The 15,703-nt window shown below is 56.3% G+C and overlaps 1 protein-coding gene across 3 annotated transcripts in view; it reads left to right on the forward strand.

Annotated features, from left to right (window-relative positions):
• Window positions 1–11,178: 11,178 nt before the first annotated feature.
• PAX2 (paired box 2) overlaps window positions 11,179–15,703 on the forward strand; it is a 90,616-nt gene continuing 86,091 nt past the window's right edge. For all 3 annotated transcript variants that reach the window (XM_056120642.1, XM_056120640.1, XM_056120639.1), the window contains exon 1: window positions 11,179–11,227. In XM_056120642.1, coding sequence (XP_055976617.1) covers window positions 11,203–11,227 — 25 coding nt within the window. In that variant the 5' untranslated portion in view covers window positions 11,179–11,202. The remainder of the gene's footprint in view (window positions 11,228–15,703) is intronic.

The following is a 15,703-nucleotide window of genomic DNA, read 5'->3' on the forward strand; positions in this document are numbered from 1 at the left end:
TAGATGGCTGATAAAAAGTGTATTGGATTGTTGCGAGCGATTTTAATTCTCATTCCGTACCTGCAGACGCCGCGCCCGCCGCCCGGCCGCCTCCCCCTGCCCGCGGCGCGGCGCTGGGCGGCCGGCGGCCCGGCCGGTCTCGGCGGCTCAGGAGGCTTTTGAAATGACTCTAATTACAGAGTTATTAATTTTAAGAGGAGGGTGAGCGGGGGGTTTATGATTATTAATCGAGCGCCGGCGTGCGGCGTGCGGGTTGGGCCGCGGGCGAGCGCGCTCCGAGTGCGGGGGGACGCGCCGGGCCCTCACGCAGCTCCAAACCCCGCGGGCTGCGCGACCGTGGCCGCTAGGCCCTTTCTGGGTCCGAACTAGGGGGACCCCCAGCAGAGTCCTCAGTGCACGCCTTGCACCCCCTTACCCCGCCCCCCCACCCCAGGGAATCCCAGGAGCATCCAGCCAGCCTGGGGCGCGCCTGCGCAGCCAAGCGTCCCGCGGGCTCTAGCTGGGCGGTGGTCGCGAGCCACTCCAGGCGTACACTCGGGTTGAGCGCCAGCGCACCCCGAGTCTTGGGCCACTCCGTGTGTGCTCTTTGAAAAGATTGCCGCTGACAATCATCACGTTGCGTGTGTGGGGGGGGGGGGGGAGTGATGGGGGGGAGAGGTGTGAGTGTGTGATTAATAATGGTCCAAGGCTCTTCAGGGCCCTTTTGAGTTTCCTTCCGCCCATGAAAAGGGATGAGCCTGCGCGCTTGTCAGATGAGGAAACTGAGAGTAACTTGTGTTTGGGCGAGGATAGATTTACTTCAAGGATGCTGCGGGAACACCCTACCATCGCTGGCCCCAGGCGCTACAGCCTTCCTGACAAAGAGCTTGTGGGAGGGGAAACAAGTTCCGCTTCTCATTCACCTCCATGCTTTCATGCATTCATAGCTGTATTCACCCCCAGTGTCTGCTCTGGATGGCCTAGCGGTTTTAACATTCTGTCCCTCTTGGAGGGTTTTCTCAAGCCTCAAGCCGAGACTGCAACTGGGAATCGAGGAACAGAACGGGCTTTGCTTCCCAGCACACTTTAGGAATAATATCTACATGGAGACAGCCACTATTTTGAAAATCCTGGCAAAGCCATTAGCAAGAGCCATTTGGTAGATTCATGGATTGGTTACATCCTAGTCAAAACATGAAATCTTTGCGGGAAATGGCTCAAAGATCTGGAGCACAGGTTTGCATATGGGAGCCCAGGGTTCCAGCCCTGCACCACATGCTTCCCCAAGCCTGGCATATCATGAGAGCCAAACCAGGAGTATCTGCTCAGCACTGCTGGGTATGGCTTAGAAACTGAAGGAAGACCCTTCCTCCCTATACCCACAGTCCTTTCTGTTTCCTTCTACCCATATGGGCAATAAAGTGCAGTTCATTATTGTTTGTTTGTTTGTTTGTTTGTTTGGGGGCCACACCCAGCAGTACTCAGGACTTACTCTTGGCTTGCATTCAAAGATCACTCCTGGTGAGCTCAGGGAACCATATGGGATGACTGGGACCAAACTCGGATTGGCCATGTGTAAGGCAAATTTCCTACCGGCGGTACTATCACTCCAGGCCCTGCAGTTTATTATTCTGTAGGAAGGCAGGTATAGTCTCCACAGAACTGGATCATTCCTGAACTTGTCCAACTTCTGCCTTTAGTCAATAACTCTGCCCAAAGAAAAACAACCATGCGCCTAGAAAAAGGAGGACCTGTAGGGTATTTCCAGTCCCTGGGGAAAAGAACAGCTTTCTGGTCCCAGTGAGGCCTGGGCAGACATGGTACTAGGAGGGCCAGGGGTGGGGTGGGGGGCGAGCTGATGGAGAGGATAAGCTCAGGAACAGACACCTCTGTGCTGCTTCATTTCCCAAAGCCCATCAGGGTTAATCCAGGAAGTTCTGGTCTTGGCTAGTGTTAGAATCAAAAGCCACCATGGCCTGGTCAGGGACTGAGCACACAGGGCTGGGACATGGGAGGACACAGGTCTGGGATGCTGTGGAGTGGAGCAGGGGGAAAACCAGACGTTATCTGCATGAGCAGCTCTTAGGGTGCAGGCTGAAAGTTTCCACAGATCTGGGTGAGGACTGGTGGCCCTGCAGTTTCTTGACCCATCTGTTCTGGTGCCAACTCTAGTTTTCATATTCAGAGCCCTGGGCAGAGGGGAGAGAAGGGTGGGAGGTAATTAAGCAGGACTTGGGGAAGATCTGGAAAAACAGAAGAAGAAGAAAAAAGGGAGGGCTCCTGGATTTCACCAACTGGATATACCAAAAAAGTCTTTTCTTCTTTTTTTCTTTTTGTTTTTTTGGGTCACACCTGGCGATGCTCAGGGGTTACTCTTTGCTCTGCACTCAGGAATCATTCCTGGAGGTGCTCATGGGACCATATGGAATGCCGGGTATTGAACCCAGGTCAGCCTCATGCAAGGCAAACACACCCATCCCCCTGTGCTATATAGTTTGGGCCCCAAAAGAATCTTTTCAAACACTTTCAGTCCCTAACACTAAAACCAGCATCCCTTCTTTTTTTTTCTCTTTGGGTTCAAGGGACATTTAGAATTACCGATAATTAATATCTGTTATGGAGGCAGTAAGTAATGCAGATGCCACCTTGTCCACTGACTCAATGTGTGACTCGGGAAAAGTCACTAAAACTCTTTGTGTCTCTGTCTCCTTATCCAGAAAATGGGGTTAATGAAGGACTAGATATCATGCACCTAGCACCATTGCTGACCTTCAGTTATCCCTATCATGCTAATTGCTTTCATAGTAATTATTATTGTTGTTGTTATTACTCTTTTTCATGGCCTTTACGCATGGGCCAGTTTCTCTATGTGACTGTGATTTGTACCCTTGATTCCTTGTCTCCCAAGGGGACAGTGTTCCATCAGTGCATTGCAAAAGCACAAGACTGGGTTAGCATGGGAAATTAGCTAGTTCAGTCAAACTTAGTTCTAGGAGTTACTGTGTAGCATCATCCTTTATCCAATATGGTCCAAGGCCTCCAGTGGATGCCTGAAACCTTGAATCGTGGTAGGCACTATTAGTCCTTCTGCTGCTAGGCGGAGTATCAATAGGAGTAGCCCCAGGACCCCAAGCACCAAGGAGTGTGACCTCTGTTTTATAAAAATAAGATCTTACTATAGAGCCAGAGAGATAACAAAGTGAGTAGAATGCTAGCCTTGCACACAGCTGACCTGGGTTCAAGCCCCGGGACCTCATATGGTTCCCCAAGTCCTGCCAGGAGTGATCCCCAAGTGAAGAGACAGGAGTAAGCCTATAAGCCCTGAGCACACGGGGGTGTGGCCTAAAAACAAACAAACAAAAATCTTATTATTGTAGGAATTAGTTCTAAACTTCAGTTTGGTAAACTGGAAACCAATGATATGGGAGGATCATTGAACCCTTTATTTAATACTGGTTATTCCTTTTCTTTCCTTCTTATTTTTCTTCTCTCTCTCTCTCTTTCTCTCTCTCTCTCTTGCTTTGGGGGCCATACCTGGTGGTGCTCAGGAGCTACTTATGATTCGATGTTCAGAGGTCAACCTCAAGGGACCATGAGAAGTGTACAGGAGATCAAACCTGGGTTTTATACATGCAAAACATGTGCTCCAGCCTTTTCAGCTCCCTCTCTCGCCCAAAGGCAAACATTCTTATCCCTGTTAAACAAAGTTAGACACTTAAACATAATGAGTTCAGTTAAGTGACCACAGTCACATTACTGAGCACATTTGGATCTGGGAAGGGGAAGCCTACCATTTCTCACTGGGCTCTGCTTTCCTGCCTTGGATTGGTTAGTGGGAAGGCTCTCTGTTCTGTCCTGCATGTCCTTCTATGCCACTACCTGGAGAGCTGAGGCATGGAGGCCCTGCCCACCTCCCCAGCCTTATTTTTCTTGCCTGACCTCTCACCCCACAGAGGGGCTTCCCAGAATTCTTTGCAATTTCCCCCACTGAGTCAGCACCTCCCCCTGGTGCCTTTGCTCTGGGATTTCCATCTGCATGGGAATGGTCTGCTAGACTCTCCCCTGTATTTAAGGTATGTATGATCATCTTGAAAGATCTCAGAAGCTTCCAACATCCCCAGTTGTTTCTCCACCTCCTAGTTAGCCCTCTAGCCTGAGGACCTTCCAGCTTTCTTGGTGTATAGTTCTCTTTGCCACTAAAGAATGTCCTAGAAAGAAGGATCTTGTTGGCTTCACCTCTCCAACTGAGGTCTCCAAGCAGAGCAGCCCTAGGATGATTCCTGAGGTGTCCTCTGGGCCAAGGTAGCTTGGCAACTGCCTCCAGTGCACTCCAGACCAACACATCCCACACGAGGCCAGGTTTGATCAGTGCAAATGCCAAAGGAGAAAAACAAGCAACTTCCTGGAGGCCACCCCACCCCAGAGTCCACTCCTTCCCAGACTGGGCCCAGCAAGGCAGGCAGGACAGGCAGGAAGCGTGGACTGGATTGGACCACGTTGACAGGTAAGTTCCAGGCTGAAGTTTCCTGATAATTGTCAACTCATGGCTGCCAGGATGAAGCCTTCCCCTCCTTGAAGGGGCTCAGAGGCTGCCTGCAGCCGCTGGGGGAGGATGGGAGAAGTCAGAGTCCAGTCTGGGTCAGGGGCTCACAGTGATGGAGATCAACAGAAAAGTGCCCTTCAGGGGCTCACAGTGATGGAAACCACCAGAAAAGTGCCCTTCCACCTTTGTCAGAGGAGGGACCTCGAGGCCCAAGGTCAGCTCCTCTGCAGAACTTCCTCATTCCCGCCTTTCCACTTCCACTCTAGCCTCTCTAGACTTCTCTGCTGCCTGCTGCCCTCGCTCCCTCCTAGCTGCGGGCCCCATCACCTCTCTTCGCTGGGGGCCCCTTACCTCTCCTTTCCTCCTCCCCGCCAACTCCGCCCGGGTTGCCTGGAGCCGCCCGGCCACCGCGTCGGGAACTGCGCCGGGAACTGCGCCCTCCGCTGGTCCCGAGTCGCGTTCTCGCTGCGTTAACTTTTCCCTCGCGGCTGCGGGCGGGCTCTCTGATCTGGGTGCGGGGGAGCCTGTGCAAGACGAAATGCTAAGAGGCCCTACGGAAAAGTGGGTGTGGGGGAGGTCCGAGTTGTGGGGACCCTGGTGGTATGCGCTAAGCGGCCCAGGGTCAGTCCGGCCCGGGTCCCCATCTCTTTTCGCGCCAGAGCTGGAAGTCTCTGGCGTCCCAGAAAGAGCCTCCCGCCTTTTTTTTTTAAATAACCACCCCTCCCCGCCTCGGATGGGGTGACCCCGCAACACTCGCTACCCCACTTGTGACCACACCCACATCACATCATTGCTTCTAGGGCAGATTCTCTGAAGCTTACAGCTCCCGGGAACTTCGCCTTGAAGTCGGGTTCTCCGCCCGCGGCGGGGACCGAAGCCCGAGGGCGCGCGGTGCGCTCCCTTCCAGAACTGGGGATGGGGGGGAGGGGGTGGCAGCGACCCTGGTCCAGAGCCCTGAACGCGAGCCCTAGAGGTGGGGGGTGTTCCCTGCCGAGCCTCGCGGGGGAGTTTTTGTAGATAGACAAAAGCTTTTGCGCTTTTGGTTTTCTTTTATTTTCTTTATTCTTTTGTTCTCTCCTTAATCTCCTCTTCGCTCTTCTTTCTTCTTCTCTAACTTCTCTACCCTCTTAATTTCCTCCTTCTTTTCATTCTCTTCTCCTCCTCCCCCTCCCCCGCATCTCTCTCTCTCTACCTCCGTCTCTTTATCTTTTTTTTTTTTCTATTTCTCCCTCTTCTAATAGTAGCTTCTTCCAGGCGTCCGGACGCCTCGCTTCCTTTGGGTGTCCCTTCCCGGCCCCTTTAGTCCCTGGGCTAAAGTTGCGCTGTCTCCCTGCATCCTTACTCCGGACTCAGCATTTCTTTGTCACTTTTTCGTTCTCCTGCGGCCCGAGCCTGGCTGGCTGGAGTCTGACTCCCCCCGCCTCCGCCACCGTGATTTATTCTCCTCTCCCCGCGGAATCAGGTGCTGAAGCGAGCCCCGGGAACGAGGGAGCAGATTTCTCCCAGGAAGGGTTTTGTGAACTAAACGATGCTAATGACGGGGTGGGGGACGTGCCGCCGAGCAGGGGAGGCGGAGCAGCGCGCTGGGCGAGTCGAGAGGCCAGGCCTGCCCCGGGCCCTCCCAGGCCGCCCGCCTGGCCGCCACCCCCCCGCTCTCCTCGGCCGGGCTTTCGTCTTTCCCTGGGAACTTTCCCGTCGGAGTTAACTATTAACCGCTGGCGAGAGGCAATTTTCTTCGGAATTTCAGCGATTTCCTTTTCCGCGGTGGAGGCAGATTAACATGCAAATGGAGAGACGCTGGGCTTGGAGTTTGCGCGCGGGCGAGGATGCCCCTGGCCCGGCCAACGGTGTCCTTCGGGACGGCGGAAAACTACAGCCCCCCGCCCCCTCCAGGCCCGCGCACGAAGCCGTGACCAAGCCGGTGCCGGGCCGGTGCCCCGGTGCCCCGAGTGAGGGTGGAAAAAGCCGAGCCCTTGTGCTTGGGGGCGGCGCTCCGGGCGAGGGGGCAGGACCCAGACTGGAGTCCGCGCCCTCACTGGTAAAGCCGGCGGCCAACAACAGTTTGGTTCTTCCTGGGAGCCTGGCCCGGGGTTGGAGGCGCCCTTGGGGGACACTTGGTAAACTCAAGGAAAGCCCTTGGGCGCCGCCGACCACCCCTGCTCCACCCTGTCACCCACTTCCTCCCCCTCAACCACCCCGGCAGAGCATCCCTCAATACCATGCACGCTCGCCCAGGGACTGGGCTTTTGCAAAGTTTCTCAAACTTCTCCCGCTGGGCGCCAAGTCCTCGCCTTTTCGTCCTTTCCTCCCAGTGGGAGTTTCTTTTCCAGAGTAGGACTGGGGGCGAGAGGGAGTGGGAGGGGAGCGTGCTCTCCGTGCCCTGGGACTTGGGAGAGGGCAGGCTCCGAAAGTCGGGGCGCCGTTTAGCCGGAAGCCCCGGCTCCTGGCGAGGCCGCCGCACCGCACCCGTGGTGATCCAAGGCGGAAAGTGCTGGTGGCGGCCTCGAAGCTGAGCTCTGGCCTGCCTTGACCACTCGGCGTTGCCCCCGCGGTGCCTGGGCAGGGAGCCGGGCAGGGCCCCTGTGCGATCAATGCGCAGGCAGGCGCTGGGCTTCCAGGCCCGGGTCAGGCTGCCAGTCCCTCGCCCCGGGTCTTCCCGGCGCTCTCGGGCTTGCCAGCGCGCTTCTCTCGGTCCTCGCCCAGGTTTACGCTGTTTCCACCAGTTCCGTCTCTGGCGGGGTCGCCTCTGTCTCTCCGTCTCTCCCTCCTCTCTGTCTCTGTCTCTCTTGTTTGTTTCCAGCACGCGGACACTGATTGCGCCTTATGAAGTTCTAACTGGTTTTGTGTCAGGAAGATCTTTCTCGCTGCTACCCAGCCTGGCGTGACGGATTAAACATCAACTAGTTAAATAAAAATTAATATCAACTGCCTCCTAACTTCTAATGTCATGTTGTTTATAACTAATGAACTGATTAGGGGATAAACACATCACGGAGACATTCGGCTCTCCTGCCTGGGCGAGCCGTAGCCCTGTGCCCACTCCCCTGCCAGGCCTGCCGGCTGCCAGGCCAAAAGCAGGGCGGGGGCTGGAGGGGCTGTGCCCCCTCCCTCGCACCTCTAACTGCCTTGCCTTCCCCTCCCTTTCTTTTTCTCTTTGCATTTCCTTTTCTTGGTCTCTCCTTTTTCTCCTTTCTTTCTTGTCTTCCTGTCCTTCCTTCCTTCCTCCTTCCTTCCCTCCCTCTCTTTCTTCCTTCTTCCCTTCCTCCCCTCTTCCCTCCCTCCCTCCCTCCCTCCCTTCCTTCCTTCCTTCCTTCCCTCCTTCCTTCTTTCCTTGCTTGTCTTCCTCTTCTGTTTGTTGCTTCTCTGCAAAGAACAGAACAGTCACCAGAACTGCACTTGGTTGAGGCTGTTGGTGTCCTGTCTAGCCTCCACCTCTTTTTTCTAGGGGACTCTTTACCACTCCCTTCCTGATCCCCCCTCTTATTTGCATCCACACCCTCCCCCATTATTTGGATCCAACCATCCCCAGATACATCATCTAGTAATGATTAAAAGCATCCCTGACTGGGCTTCTGCCCTGCCACCAAACAGAAGACTGCAGCCTCTTCCTGGACACTTGTTGGAGAATGGCACCCTTTCCCAACTAGAATGGGGGCGGGGTGGGGGTAGGAGCTGTGTTTTCTAGTCTTCTATGCAACTTGAAAGGGGACTATAAAAACAGAAATGATTAAATGATTCTTTTTTCTTTCTTCCCTTCCTCCCTTCCTCTCTCCCTCCCTTCCTTCCTTCCTTCCTTCCTTCCTTCCATCTTTCCTTCCTTCCTTCCACCCTCTCTCCCTCCCTTCCATCCTTCCTTCCTTCCTTCCTTCCTTTCTTCCTTCCTTGTTTCTTTCTTTCCTTCTTTCAACTTTCACCTCTCCTCTTGTCCCAGAGCAATTCTTGTAGGCTCAGGGCTCCAGTTAATTTTCAAGGAAAGAAAAAAAGCACTTTTAGTGTCTTCCCTCCAGGGGACTCAGAGCCCTCTCTGAGGACCTTCCCTTCAGCCACCAGCCCCAGCCTGCCCAGAGCAGCCTCCTGAAAGATACTTAAACCAAATCACAATTGTCATCATGACAACAATCAGGCAAGAAGGCGTAATCACAGACGTGGCCCAGGCGATTTTTTTCTCTAAGAAGCCACAACATTTAAACTTGGTTTGCCCCAGACCGCAGGGTCTGACAAGACAATAACAACCGAAAAAGGCTTTTAAAACCAATTTAGCACACGTGAAAATGTAATTCTAATGAAGAATCAATAGGCTGGCGGATCATTTTTCCTGGGACTCCTTGGAGAACCTGAGAGAGACTTTCAATCAATGGGGCAGGCAATGAGCAAGAGGACCCGAGAGACAGTGTGGGACAGGGGTGAGGGCTGGGAGACAAAGAGGCAGAGCCTGAGGGAGGAGGCTAGGGGGAGGCCAAGGTAAGAGCTGGGCCCTCTGACTGGCATCACTTTGCTGACTCCCAGAGTCCCCAAAGAATATCCACAGAGCTTGGAGCTCCTTCCTCCTCTTGGTCCCTCTGGTATGCGACAGGCTGCTTAGCACAATGGCCTCAGCTGCCTTTCCTGGGCCCAGGCCCCAGCTCTGGCACTAGTCCAACCCCGCGCCCAGTGTTCAGGTAACTGTGACCAGCTGGCTCCGGAGCAGGCAGGGACATGGAGCCCAGCGTGTGTGCGCTGTTCTAAACCCTGTGTCCTCTGTGTCTGGAACTTAGGATCTCAGTTTCTTCCCCTAAAGCAGGAGCGAGAGCAACGACGGTGGGTCATACACTTGCCATTTTAGAAATCCCAGGCACACATGCTCTCTAGAGAGGAAACCCAGAGAAGGGCAGGGATTAATAGCACCAGTTTAGAGTGCAGGTAACAATGGCACAAAGGGCTCTGAGTAAAAGTGTGACTCAGCAGGTCATGACTGATGTGTGTGACTGGGTACAATTGCAAGGAGGTGACATCTCCTGTGTGTATGTGTGTATGTGTGTCTGTGTGTGTGTAAAACGAGTGACCACATGAGGCTGTGATTTATGTGTGTGTGACTAAGGTTTCATTTTCGCATATTACTCTCACATCCTTGTCCTTGGGAATGTTGGTTTTGCGTGAAACAAAATGTACTTTTTTTTTTTGCTTTAAAGTTTTTGTGCTCTGATTGGAAAGTTGTTTGATTAATAGAAGAAATGTCAGCCAAGGGGGATGTTGGAAGTTTGGCTATGATTTGCCTGAAAGGGAAACTTTTGAGAAGTTCAAATCAAGAACCAGTGGGTGAAGATGGCCCATGGTGGCCACCCACATTCACTGCCCTAGGGCGCACATCTTTCCAGAGGAACTTATCCAAAGAGGGTTGGACCTGCCATGGGAAGGCTTCCCAGAGTCTAAGCTAAGGGGGCTCCAGGGGACCTTGACCCCTCACCTGGTTCCTTTCTGCCTGGGGGTTGGAGGTGTACATGCAGAGATGCAACCTGCCTATACCTGGGGGCCTAGGCAGTACTTTCCTTGAAGCCTCTTAGAGTTACTCAGCAAAGCATGAGGAAAACTGGATGGGGCAGGGGTGGCAGCTATAAGGGGGTGTAACAAGGAGGGCAAATGAGATGGTCTGAGGAGATAGTGCTAGGGAGGTGAGAGGATATGGGGTATGACGGGAGGCAAGAGGGTGTATAGGGATAAGGTGGGTTCTGAGGGTTTATGGAGAGAATTAGGGAACAGCTACAGTGTGCTTGGATGGGGCAGAAAGCTGGGGTGTTGGGAAGGGAGGCTGAGGATTCCAGAGACGAGGGAGAGGAGCAGAATGTTATGGTATGGTATGGCAGGGGTGGGGGTGGGGTGATAGGGGTTGGGGGTCGTGGCTCTAGTGATTCTCCCTGTCCCAGCCTTTGCCATCTCTTTAAGGGCAAGGAAATGAGAACTTTTCCTTTTGTTCTGAATTTTAAAATAAAAAATTGTGGAGCAGGGGGAGTCCGGGAAGGATTTTGTGAGCAGATCCAGGATGTTCTGGAGTCAGAGACCTTGGTGGGTGGTGGTGACCCTGTTATCAGAGAAAGTTGGGGTGCGTCTGTGGGAAGCCTGTGAAAGACAGGCTAAAACGGGGGGGGGTGCTAAAATTGGTGGGGGGGGCGGGTGACAGGCTCGAAGAAGGCTCGGGGTTGAAAAAGTTGGGTGGGGTGAGGACTGAGAGTCTTGGGGAAAGAGAAGCGCACAAAGTTGGGGAGCGCGGGGGAGAGAGGCGGCGGGGGCTCGCCGGGCATTCGCTGACGCGGGAGCGTGCGGCAGCGAAGGAGGGGGTGGGGTGAGAGGGTGTGTGCCCGCGTCTGGCTGGGGATTCGGTCTGTGGGTGCCTCCGGCAGTGCGGGGGTCGGCTTGCCTGCGGCTGGCTGGGGTTTTGGGGGGTGGCGTGCGTGTGTGCGCGGGGCGGGGAGCGGGGGCTGCCCCGCGCGTGGCGGGGCCTCGGCGCGGCCGGGGGGTGCGGGCACGGGCGCGAGCCGAGCGCACCGCCGAGGCGGCGGGCAGCCGGGGTTATCTGAGCCGCTCGGTCTTGGGTGGCTGCGCCCAGATCTCCGGGTGGCGGCGGCCAAGGCGAGACGCGCTGTTGGGTCGCGGAGAAGCCGGAGAAGCGAGAACCAGGCCCAGACGGCAGCGGCGGGGACCAGAGCATGGAACAGCCTGCCGGCGGGGCAGGTAAGAACCGGGGAGCGACCCATCCCCGCTCCCGGGGCAGGCCTGAGATGGGGGGGCGGGCATTGGGCGGGGGGGGGGGGGCGATGGTTGCGGCAGGGCACAGGACAAACCTCCTTGGTTTTTTTTTCCAGCTCTTACCCACCGGGGTGGGGGCAAATAGTACACGGGGGACTGGGGCAGCTCTCCCTCCTGGGGTCCTCTAAATCCTCAAACTTTACACTCAGAAAACGCGATCCTCACAACTTCTTTCAGTCTCTGTAGAAGCTAACCTTTCCTCCCAGAGAGCCGGCAGGACTAGGGCACACCACTCTCCTGGGTGCATAAATATTTCCTACAACTTCTTCCAAGTTGGGAGCTCGGTCACGGACCCCTTCTGGGGGCAGGGGGAAAGGATGTGGAGTGGGCCGTGCTCGAGGTGGGCATGCACTGGGGTAGTGAGTGCTGAAGTGTGAGCAGAGTGTTGGAAGAATCTTGGCCCCCACTAAGCAACAACTCTGAAGAGGTGGGGGGGAGGGCAGGGGTCACCTGCTGAAGGGATCCGGGATCCTGGTGGGGATGAGAATCCAAAGCTTTTCACCACTGGTGTGTCTGTCTGTCTGTCTCCCCCACCTCACCTCTCCTCTGGGACAGGCAGCTCAGCTCCGTCTACCCACTTGCTTGTTCTCCCCCCCACCCAGTTCAGGGGTGCAAAGCGAAGGGAGACAAGTTCCCGTTAGTGGGGATGGAGGGCTTGGATCAGATTCCCAAACCCTTCCACTCCAGTCAAGGACTAACTCAGAGTTCCTGCCACCTTCCTGCCTCATGCTTCACCTTCCTTCCCCCAACCTCCTTCCACCTCTTTCCTCCCCCCCCACCCCCAACAGCTCAGGGTCTAGTTCTCTCCACGGATAAACTGTGTCTGGCCTTGGCCAGCCCTTCCTGGGAGACTCAGCTCAGGCCCAAGGTGGCCTCTATTCCCCCTTGGGAATTTTGCCCCCTCTAGGGATGCAGCTCCCTCAGGAGTATCCACTGTGGCCTCCTGGGCCTTTAGAGCTTTGGGCCACTCCCTGCACCAGAGGTTTAAGTAGGGAGATCAATAGCAAACAGTTGTAATGATCTAATTAATTATGGCAAAATTAAAAGCGAGTACAAAATCAATCTCTGATGGTGTTGAAGATGGAATTCAATTGAGAGCCCATCTGTGCACCCCCTCGACCGTATAAATATGCAGCCCAAGGACAGACCTAATGGCTGGGCCTTCCCGGGAACCGCTTTCCCCCTTTCTTCCTGCCTTGCACAGGGCCCCTTTTTTCCTAGGGCCTGAATCCACTGACAGTCTGGCAGAATCGACCTGACCCCGCAGCCCTCCTTCTTTCCCAGCCTCATTCGCTTTAGATTTCCAGAACTCCCGCGTTGGTCTTTCCTTCCTCAGAGAAGGTGTTTCCTGCTGCTCCGCAGACTGGAGAGGAATAGAACTGACTTCCAGCTCCAGGCTCCCCGAAGACCTGGGCAGGCCCCTCCCCAGCCTCAGGAGAATGTCCAAGGTGGTCTGCCTCCTTGAGCACCGGGCAGAGCCCTCACCCCAAATTTCTGGAAGCCTGCAGGTCCCGCAGAAAAGGGCCTATGCCTACCTGAGCCTGGCTGGGTAGGACCCTCCCAGGCGAGCGTGGCACAATCCCCAGAAGGAGCGGCTGCACCCCTGCACACACTCACCCTTCCCTCCTTTTCCAGCCTCTCCAGGTGCGGGATGGCGCTCCAGCCAGCCCAAGTAGGAGTCGTTGCGAAGCTGGGCCCGCGTGCGTGGGAGCTAAGGGAACCGTCTCCCGCCCTCCCCGCTGCGGCCTTTCCTATTTCTTCTTTCTCTTTCCACTGCCCAGTCCTGCCTCATTCTGACCGCATCTTTTCCTTACACTTATCTGGCCGAAGCAGCCCTGGCAACCCGTTGGGCCCCAGCGGCTAGTTCCAAATGACAATGCGCGCGGCGCTCAAGCGAGCGAGCGTGCGTGCCTGGCGGGAGCCCGAGCGCGGCGGCCGCCGCAACCGGGTTTGCGGAGGAAGCGGGTCTTATTTCTCTCGCTGAGGTTGTTCGCAAACAGCGAAAACTCTGCCGACAATAAGAGGGGAAGGGAGAAGAGGACAGAATCGGCAGCCCAAGGGCCACGTTGGTGTTTAGCATTGCCTCCAAGACCCCCCAGATCCATAAAAGCAAGACATTTCTTTGTGGTTCTTTAATTCCGCTGGCATGGCCCAGCTGACACTCCCGTTCGCTGTTGCCAGTCCTCTGGGTGTCCCTCCAGGGCCTCTAAAACCCACTCCCTGGCCCACACAGGGCTCCCAGGTTTCTTCTCTCCCCCTCCTCTTCACACACACACACCCACCAAGACCCCTCCCACTCCCTGGTGCTGCCGCCCGGGTGCTCAGGGCCTGGGGGAGACACCGCCTGTCGCCTCTCCGCCCTCTTTTCCAGGCCTCCTCACCCCGTTATTAATTGCTGTGTTGACCTGCAGGATTGATTGGCGGCCCCTCTGGAAGAGGCTGCAGAGGCCTTGGCCTCAGAGCTGCCTCCGGGAGGGCAGAGGGAGGAGGGGGAGGTTGGGGTAATGTCCAGAGCTCCTGTCTCAGCCCTGCCTGGGACTGGCTGTTTGTCCCCACACCCCTCTCCACCACCTCACACCCCTGCACCCGCAACACCCAAACATCCAGATTCCCTCAACCTGGGCCCATAGACCCCCAAGAAGACACATTAAAAAGTCTCCTTAATTGATTTAGGAATGGAAAGAGGCTTCCTCCCTCCCCGTAAGTCTGTTTTAATATATTCGTTAGCCCGGGATCCAGACCGACTTCTGGCCAGACCTGGAGAAGTGATCTCCTGGGACCCATTAATTTTGTCCCAGATTTACTTTGCATATTTTTTCTTAACTTATGGAAAGTTAAGAAATAATCTTAGAAGATGCCGGACAACCCAAAAATCCCAAACAAAAGCGATTTCTCTACCACCAGTTCCCTCACCCCAAAGCTTCACCCTGACTCCAGGGGGTTAGTTAGCTCTTTTGTTTCAGTTTGGGGGTCTGGACCCCAGAAGGTGGAGGACTGAAAAATGCCACCGCCCTGACTGGGATCTGACTTTACAACGAAGGTCACCCTCCCTCCCTGCCTGCCTACCCCCCCCCCCCCCTGCGCATGCAAGAGTCACTCACTCCCACACAACTACAACCGCCCCAACCTCCCATCCCGGACCCCAGCCCCAGCCCCAGCCTTGCTTCAGCCCCACAGTTCCCTTCCCAGGCTACAGGCCGGAGGGTCAGGAACCTGAGCAGGAGCGAGTCCCTGGGATGTCCCGGCTCTGGGATGTGGAGGGCGGAGGCGACAAGCTTGCACGCACTTCAGCCGGTCCCCTGCCGGCCCCCTCAACCTCGGTCCCCGTCCCACCTCGCTTCAGGTTCCCCCACTGCCCTGCGCTCCCGTTCTTTGTCTGCAGCCATTGGCGGCGGGCGCCAAGCTGCCCGTCCCCCGCCCAGGCGGCCCTGCCCCGCGGCTTCTCGGTGAGGCTGGCGGGGCTACCCCCCACGCCACCCCCCCCCCAAACCCGGCCTTACCCGCTCCCGCTCGCGCGCGTCCTCTGCCTGCACCTCACCTCACCTCGGCGCGGCTGTGGGAGAGGAGGAGGGCGGCGGGCGCCGCGCACGCATCCATCCGAGCGCGCAGAATTTGGTGCCGGCTCGCAACTCCGCAAAAACTCAGCCCGCCGGGGGCCTCCCGCCCCCCTGCCACTCTCGCTAGCTCCACGCTGCCGGCGTCTGGCCCCTGCCTTTCCTGCCACACCGGCAGCGACTGCTGCTCCTCCTGACCGCACCCCCCCTCCCGCCCCGCGCCGCATCTGGAGGGGCGCTCCCCTGCCCTGCATCTTCGTTCGGTTCAGGATGCCCCTGGCCACGGCCTCCGCAGCCCCCTTGGTCGTGGTGGCAGTGCAGGGACGTCTGGGGCCAGCGGCGTGGTCGCCCTCGACCACAGCCGGGTCAGGCTGCAAAGCTCCAGGCCTGGCTGGGAAGAGGGTTAATCATTGGCCACCGACACCCGAACTCGCTTGTCCTGCCTTAGGGAGGAAGGGAAAAGGCAGATGGCCGGCTTGGGACCTTGGCGGCACCCAACGTGGCCCCTTCAGGCCCGGCTGAGGCAAGTGCTCGGAGGTCCCATGCGCGCTCCTGTCACATCCCTGTTCTTCCTCCCTCTAGCTGCACCTCCCTCCTCAGGCCTCTCCCCCACCGTCTCCTCTCCTCAGACTTTGGCAGGTTGACTGTAGGTTCTGAGAGGACCAACTTGCTTTGTTTGGAGCTGGACTGGATGCGATCCCCTTCCCCAAGTCTCTGCCAATGGGCTAACTCCTCCCAACGGTTTTGGCAGACTTGCCCAAAGGGGACCGTGCCCAAGGCCACAATTAACCTGGCTATGGTGAATGGGGATGGGAGAGGGGTTTCTCCGGTCCTCTGACAGCTGCAC

This window comes from Sorex fumeus, unplaced genomic scaffold (genome assembly GCF_029834395.1).
Source record: "Sorex fumeus unplaced genomic scaffold, SorFum_2.1 ptg000043l, whole genome shotgun sequence".
NCBI classification, from domain to species: Eukaryota; Metazoa; Chordata; class Mammalia; order Eulipotyphla; family Soricidae; genus Sorex; species Sorex fumeus.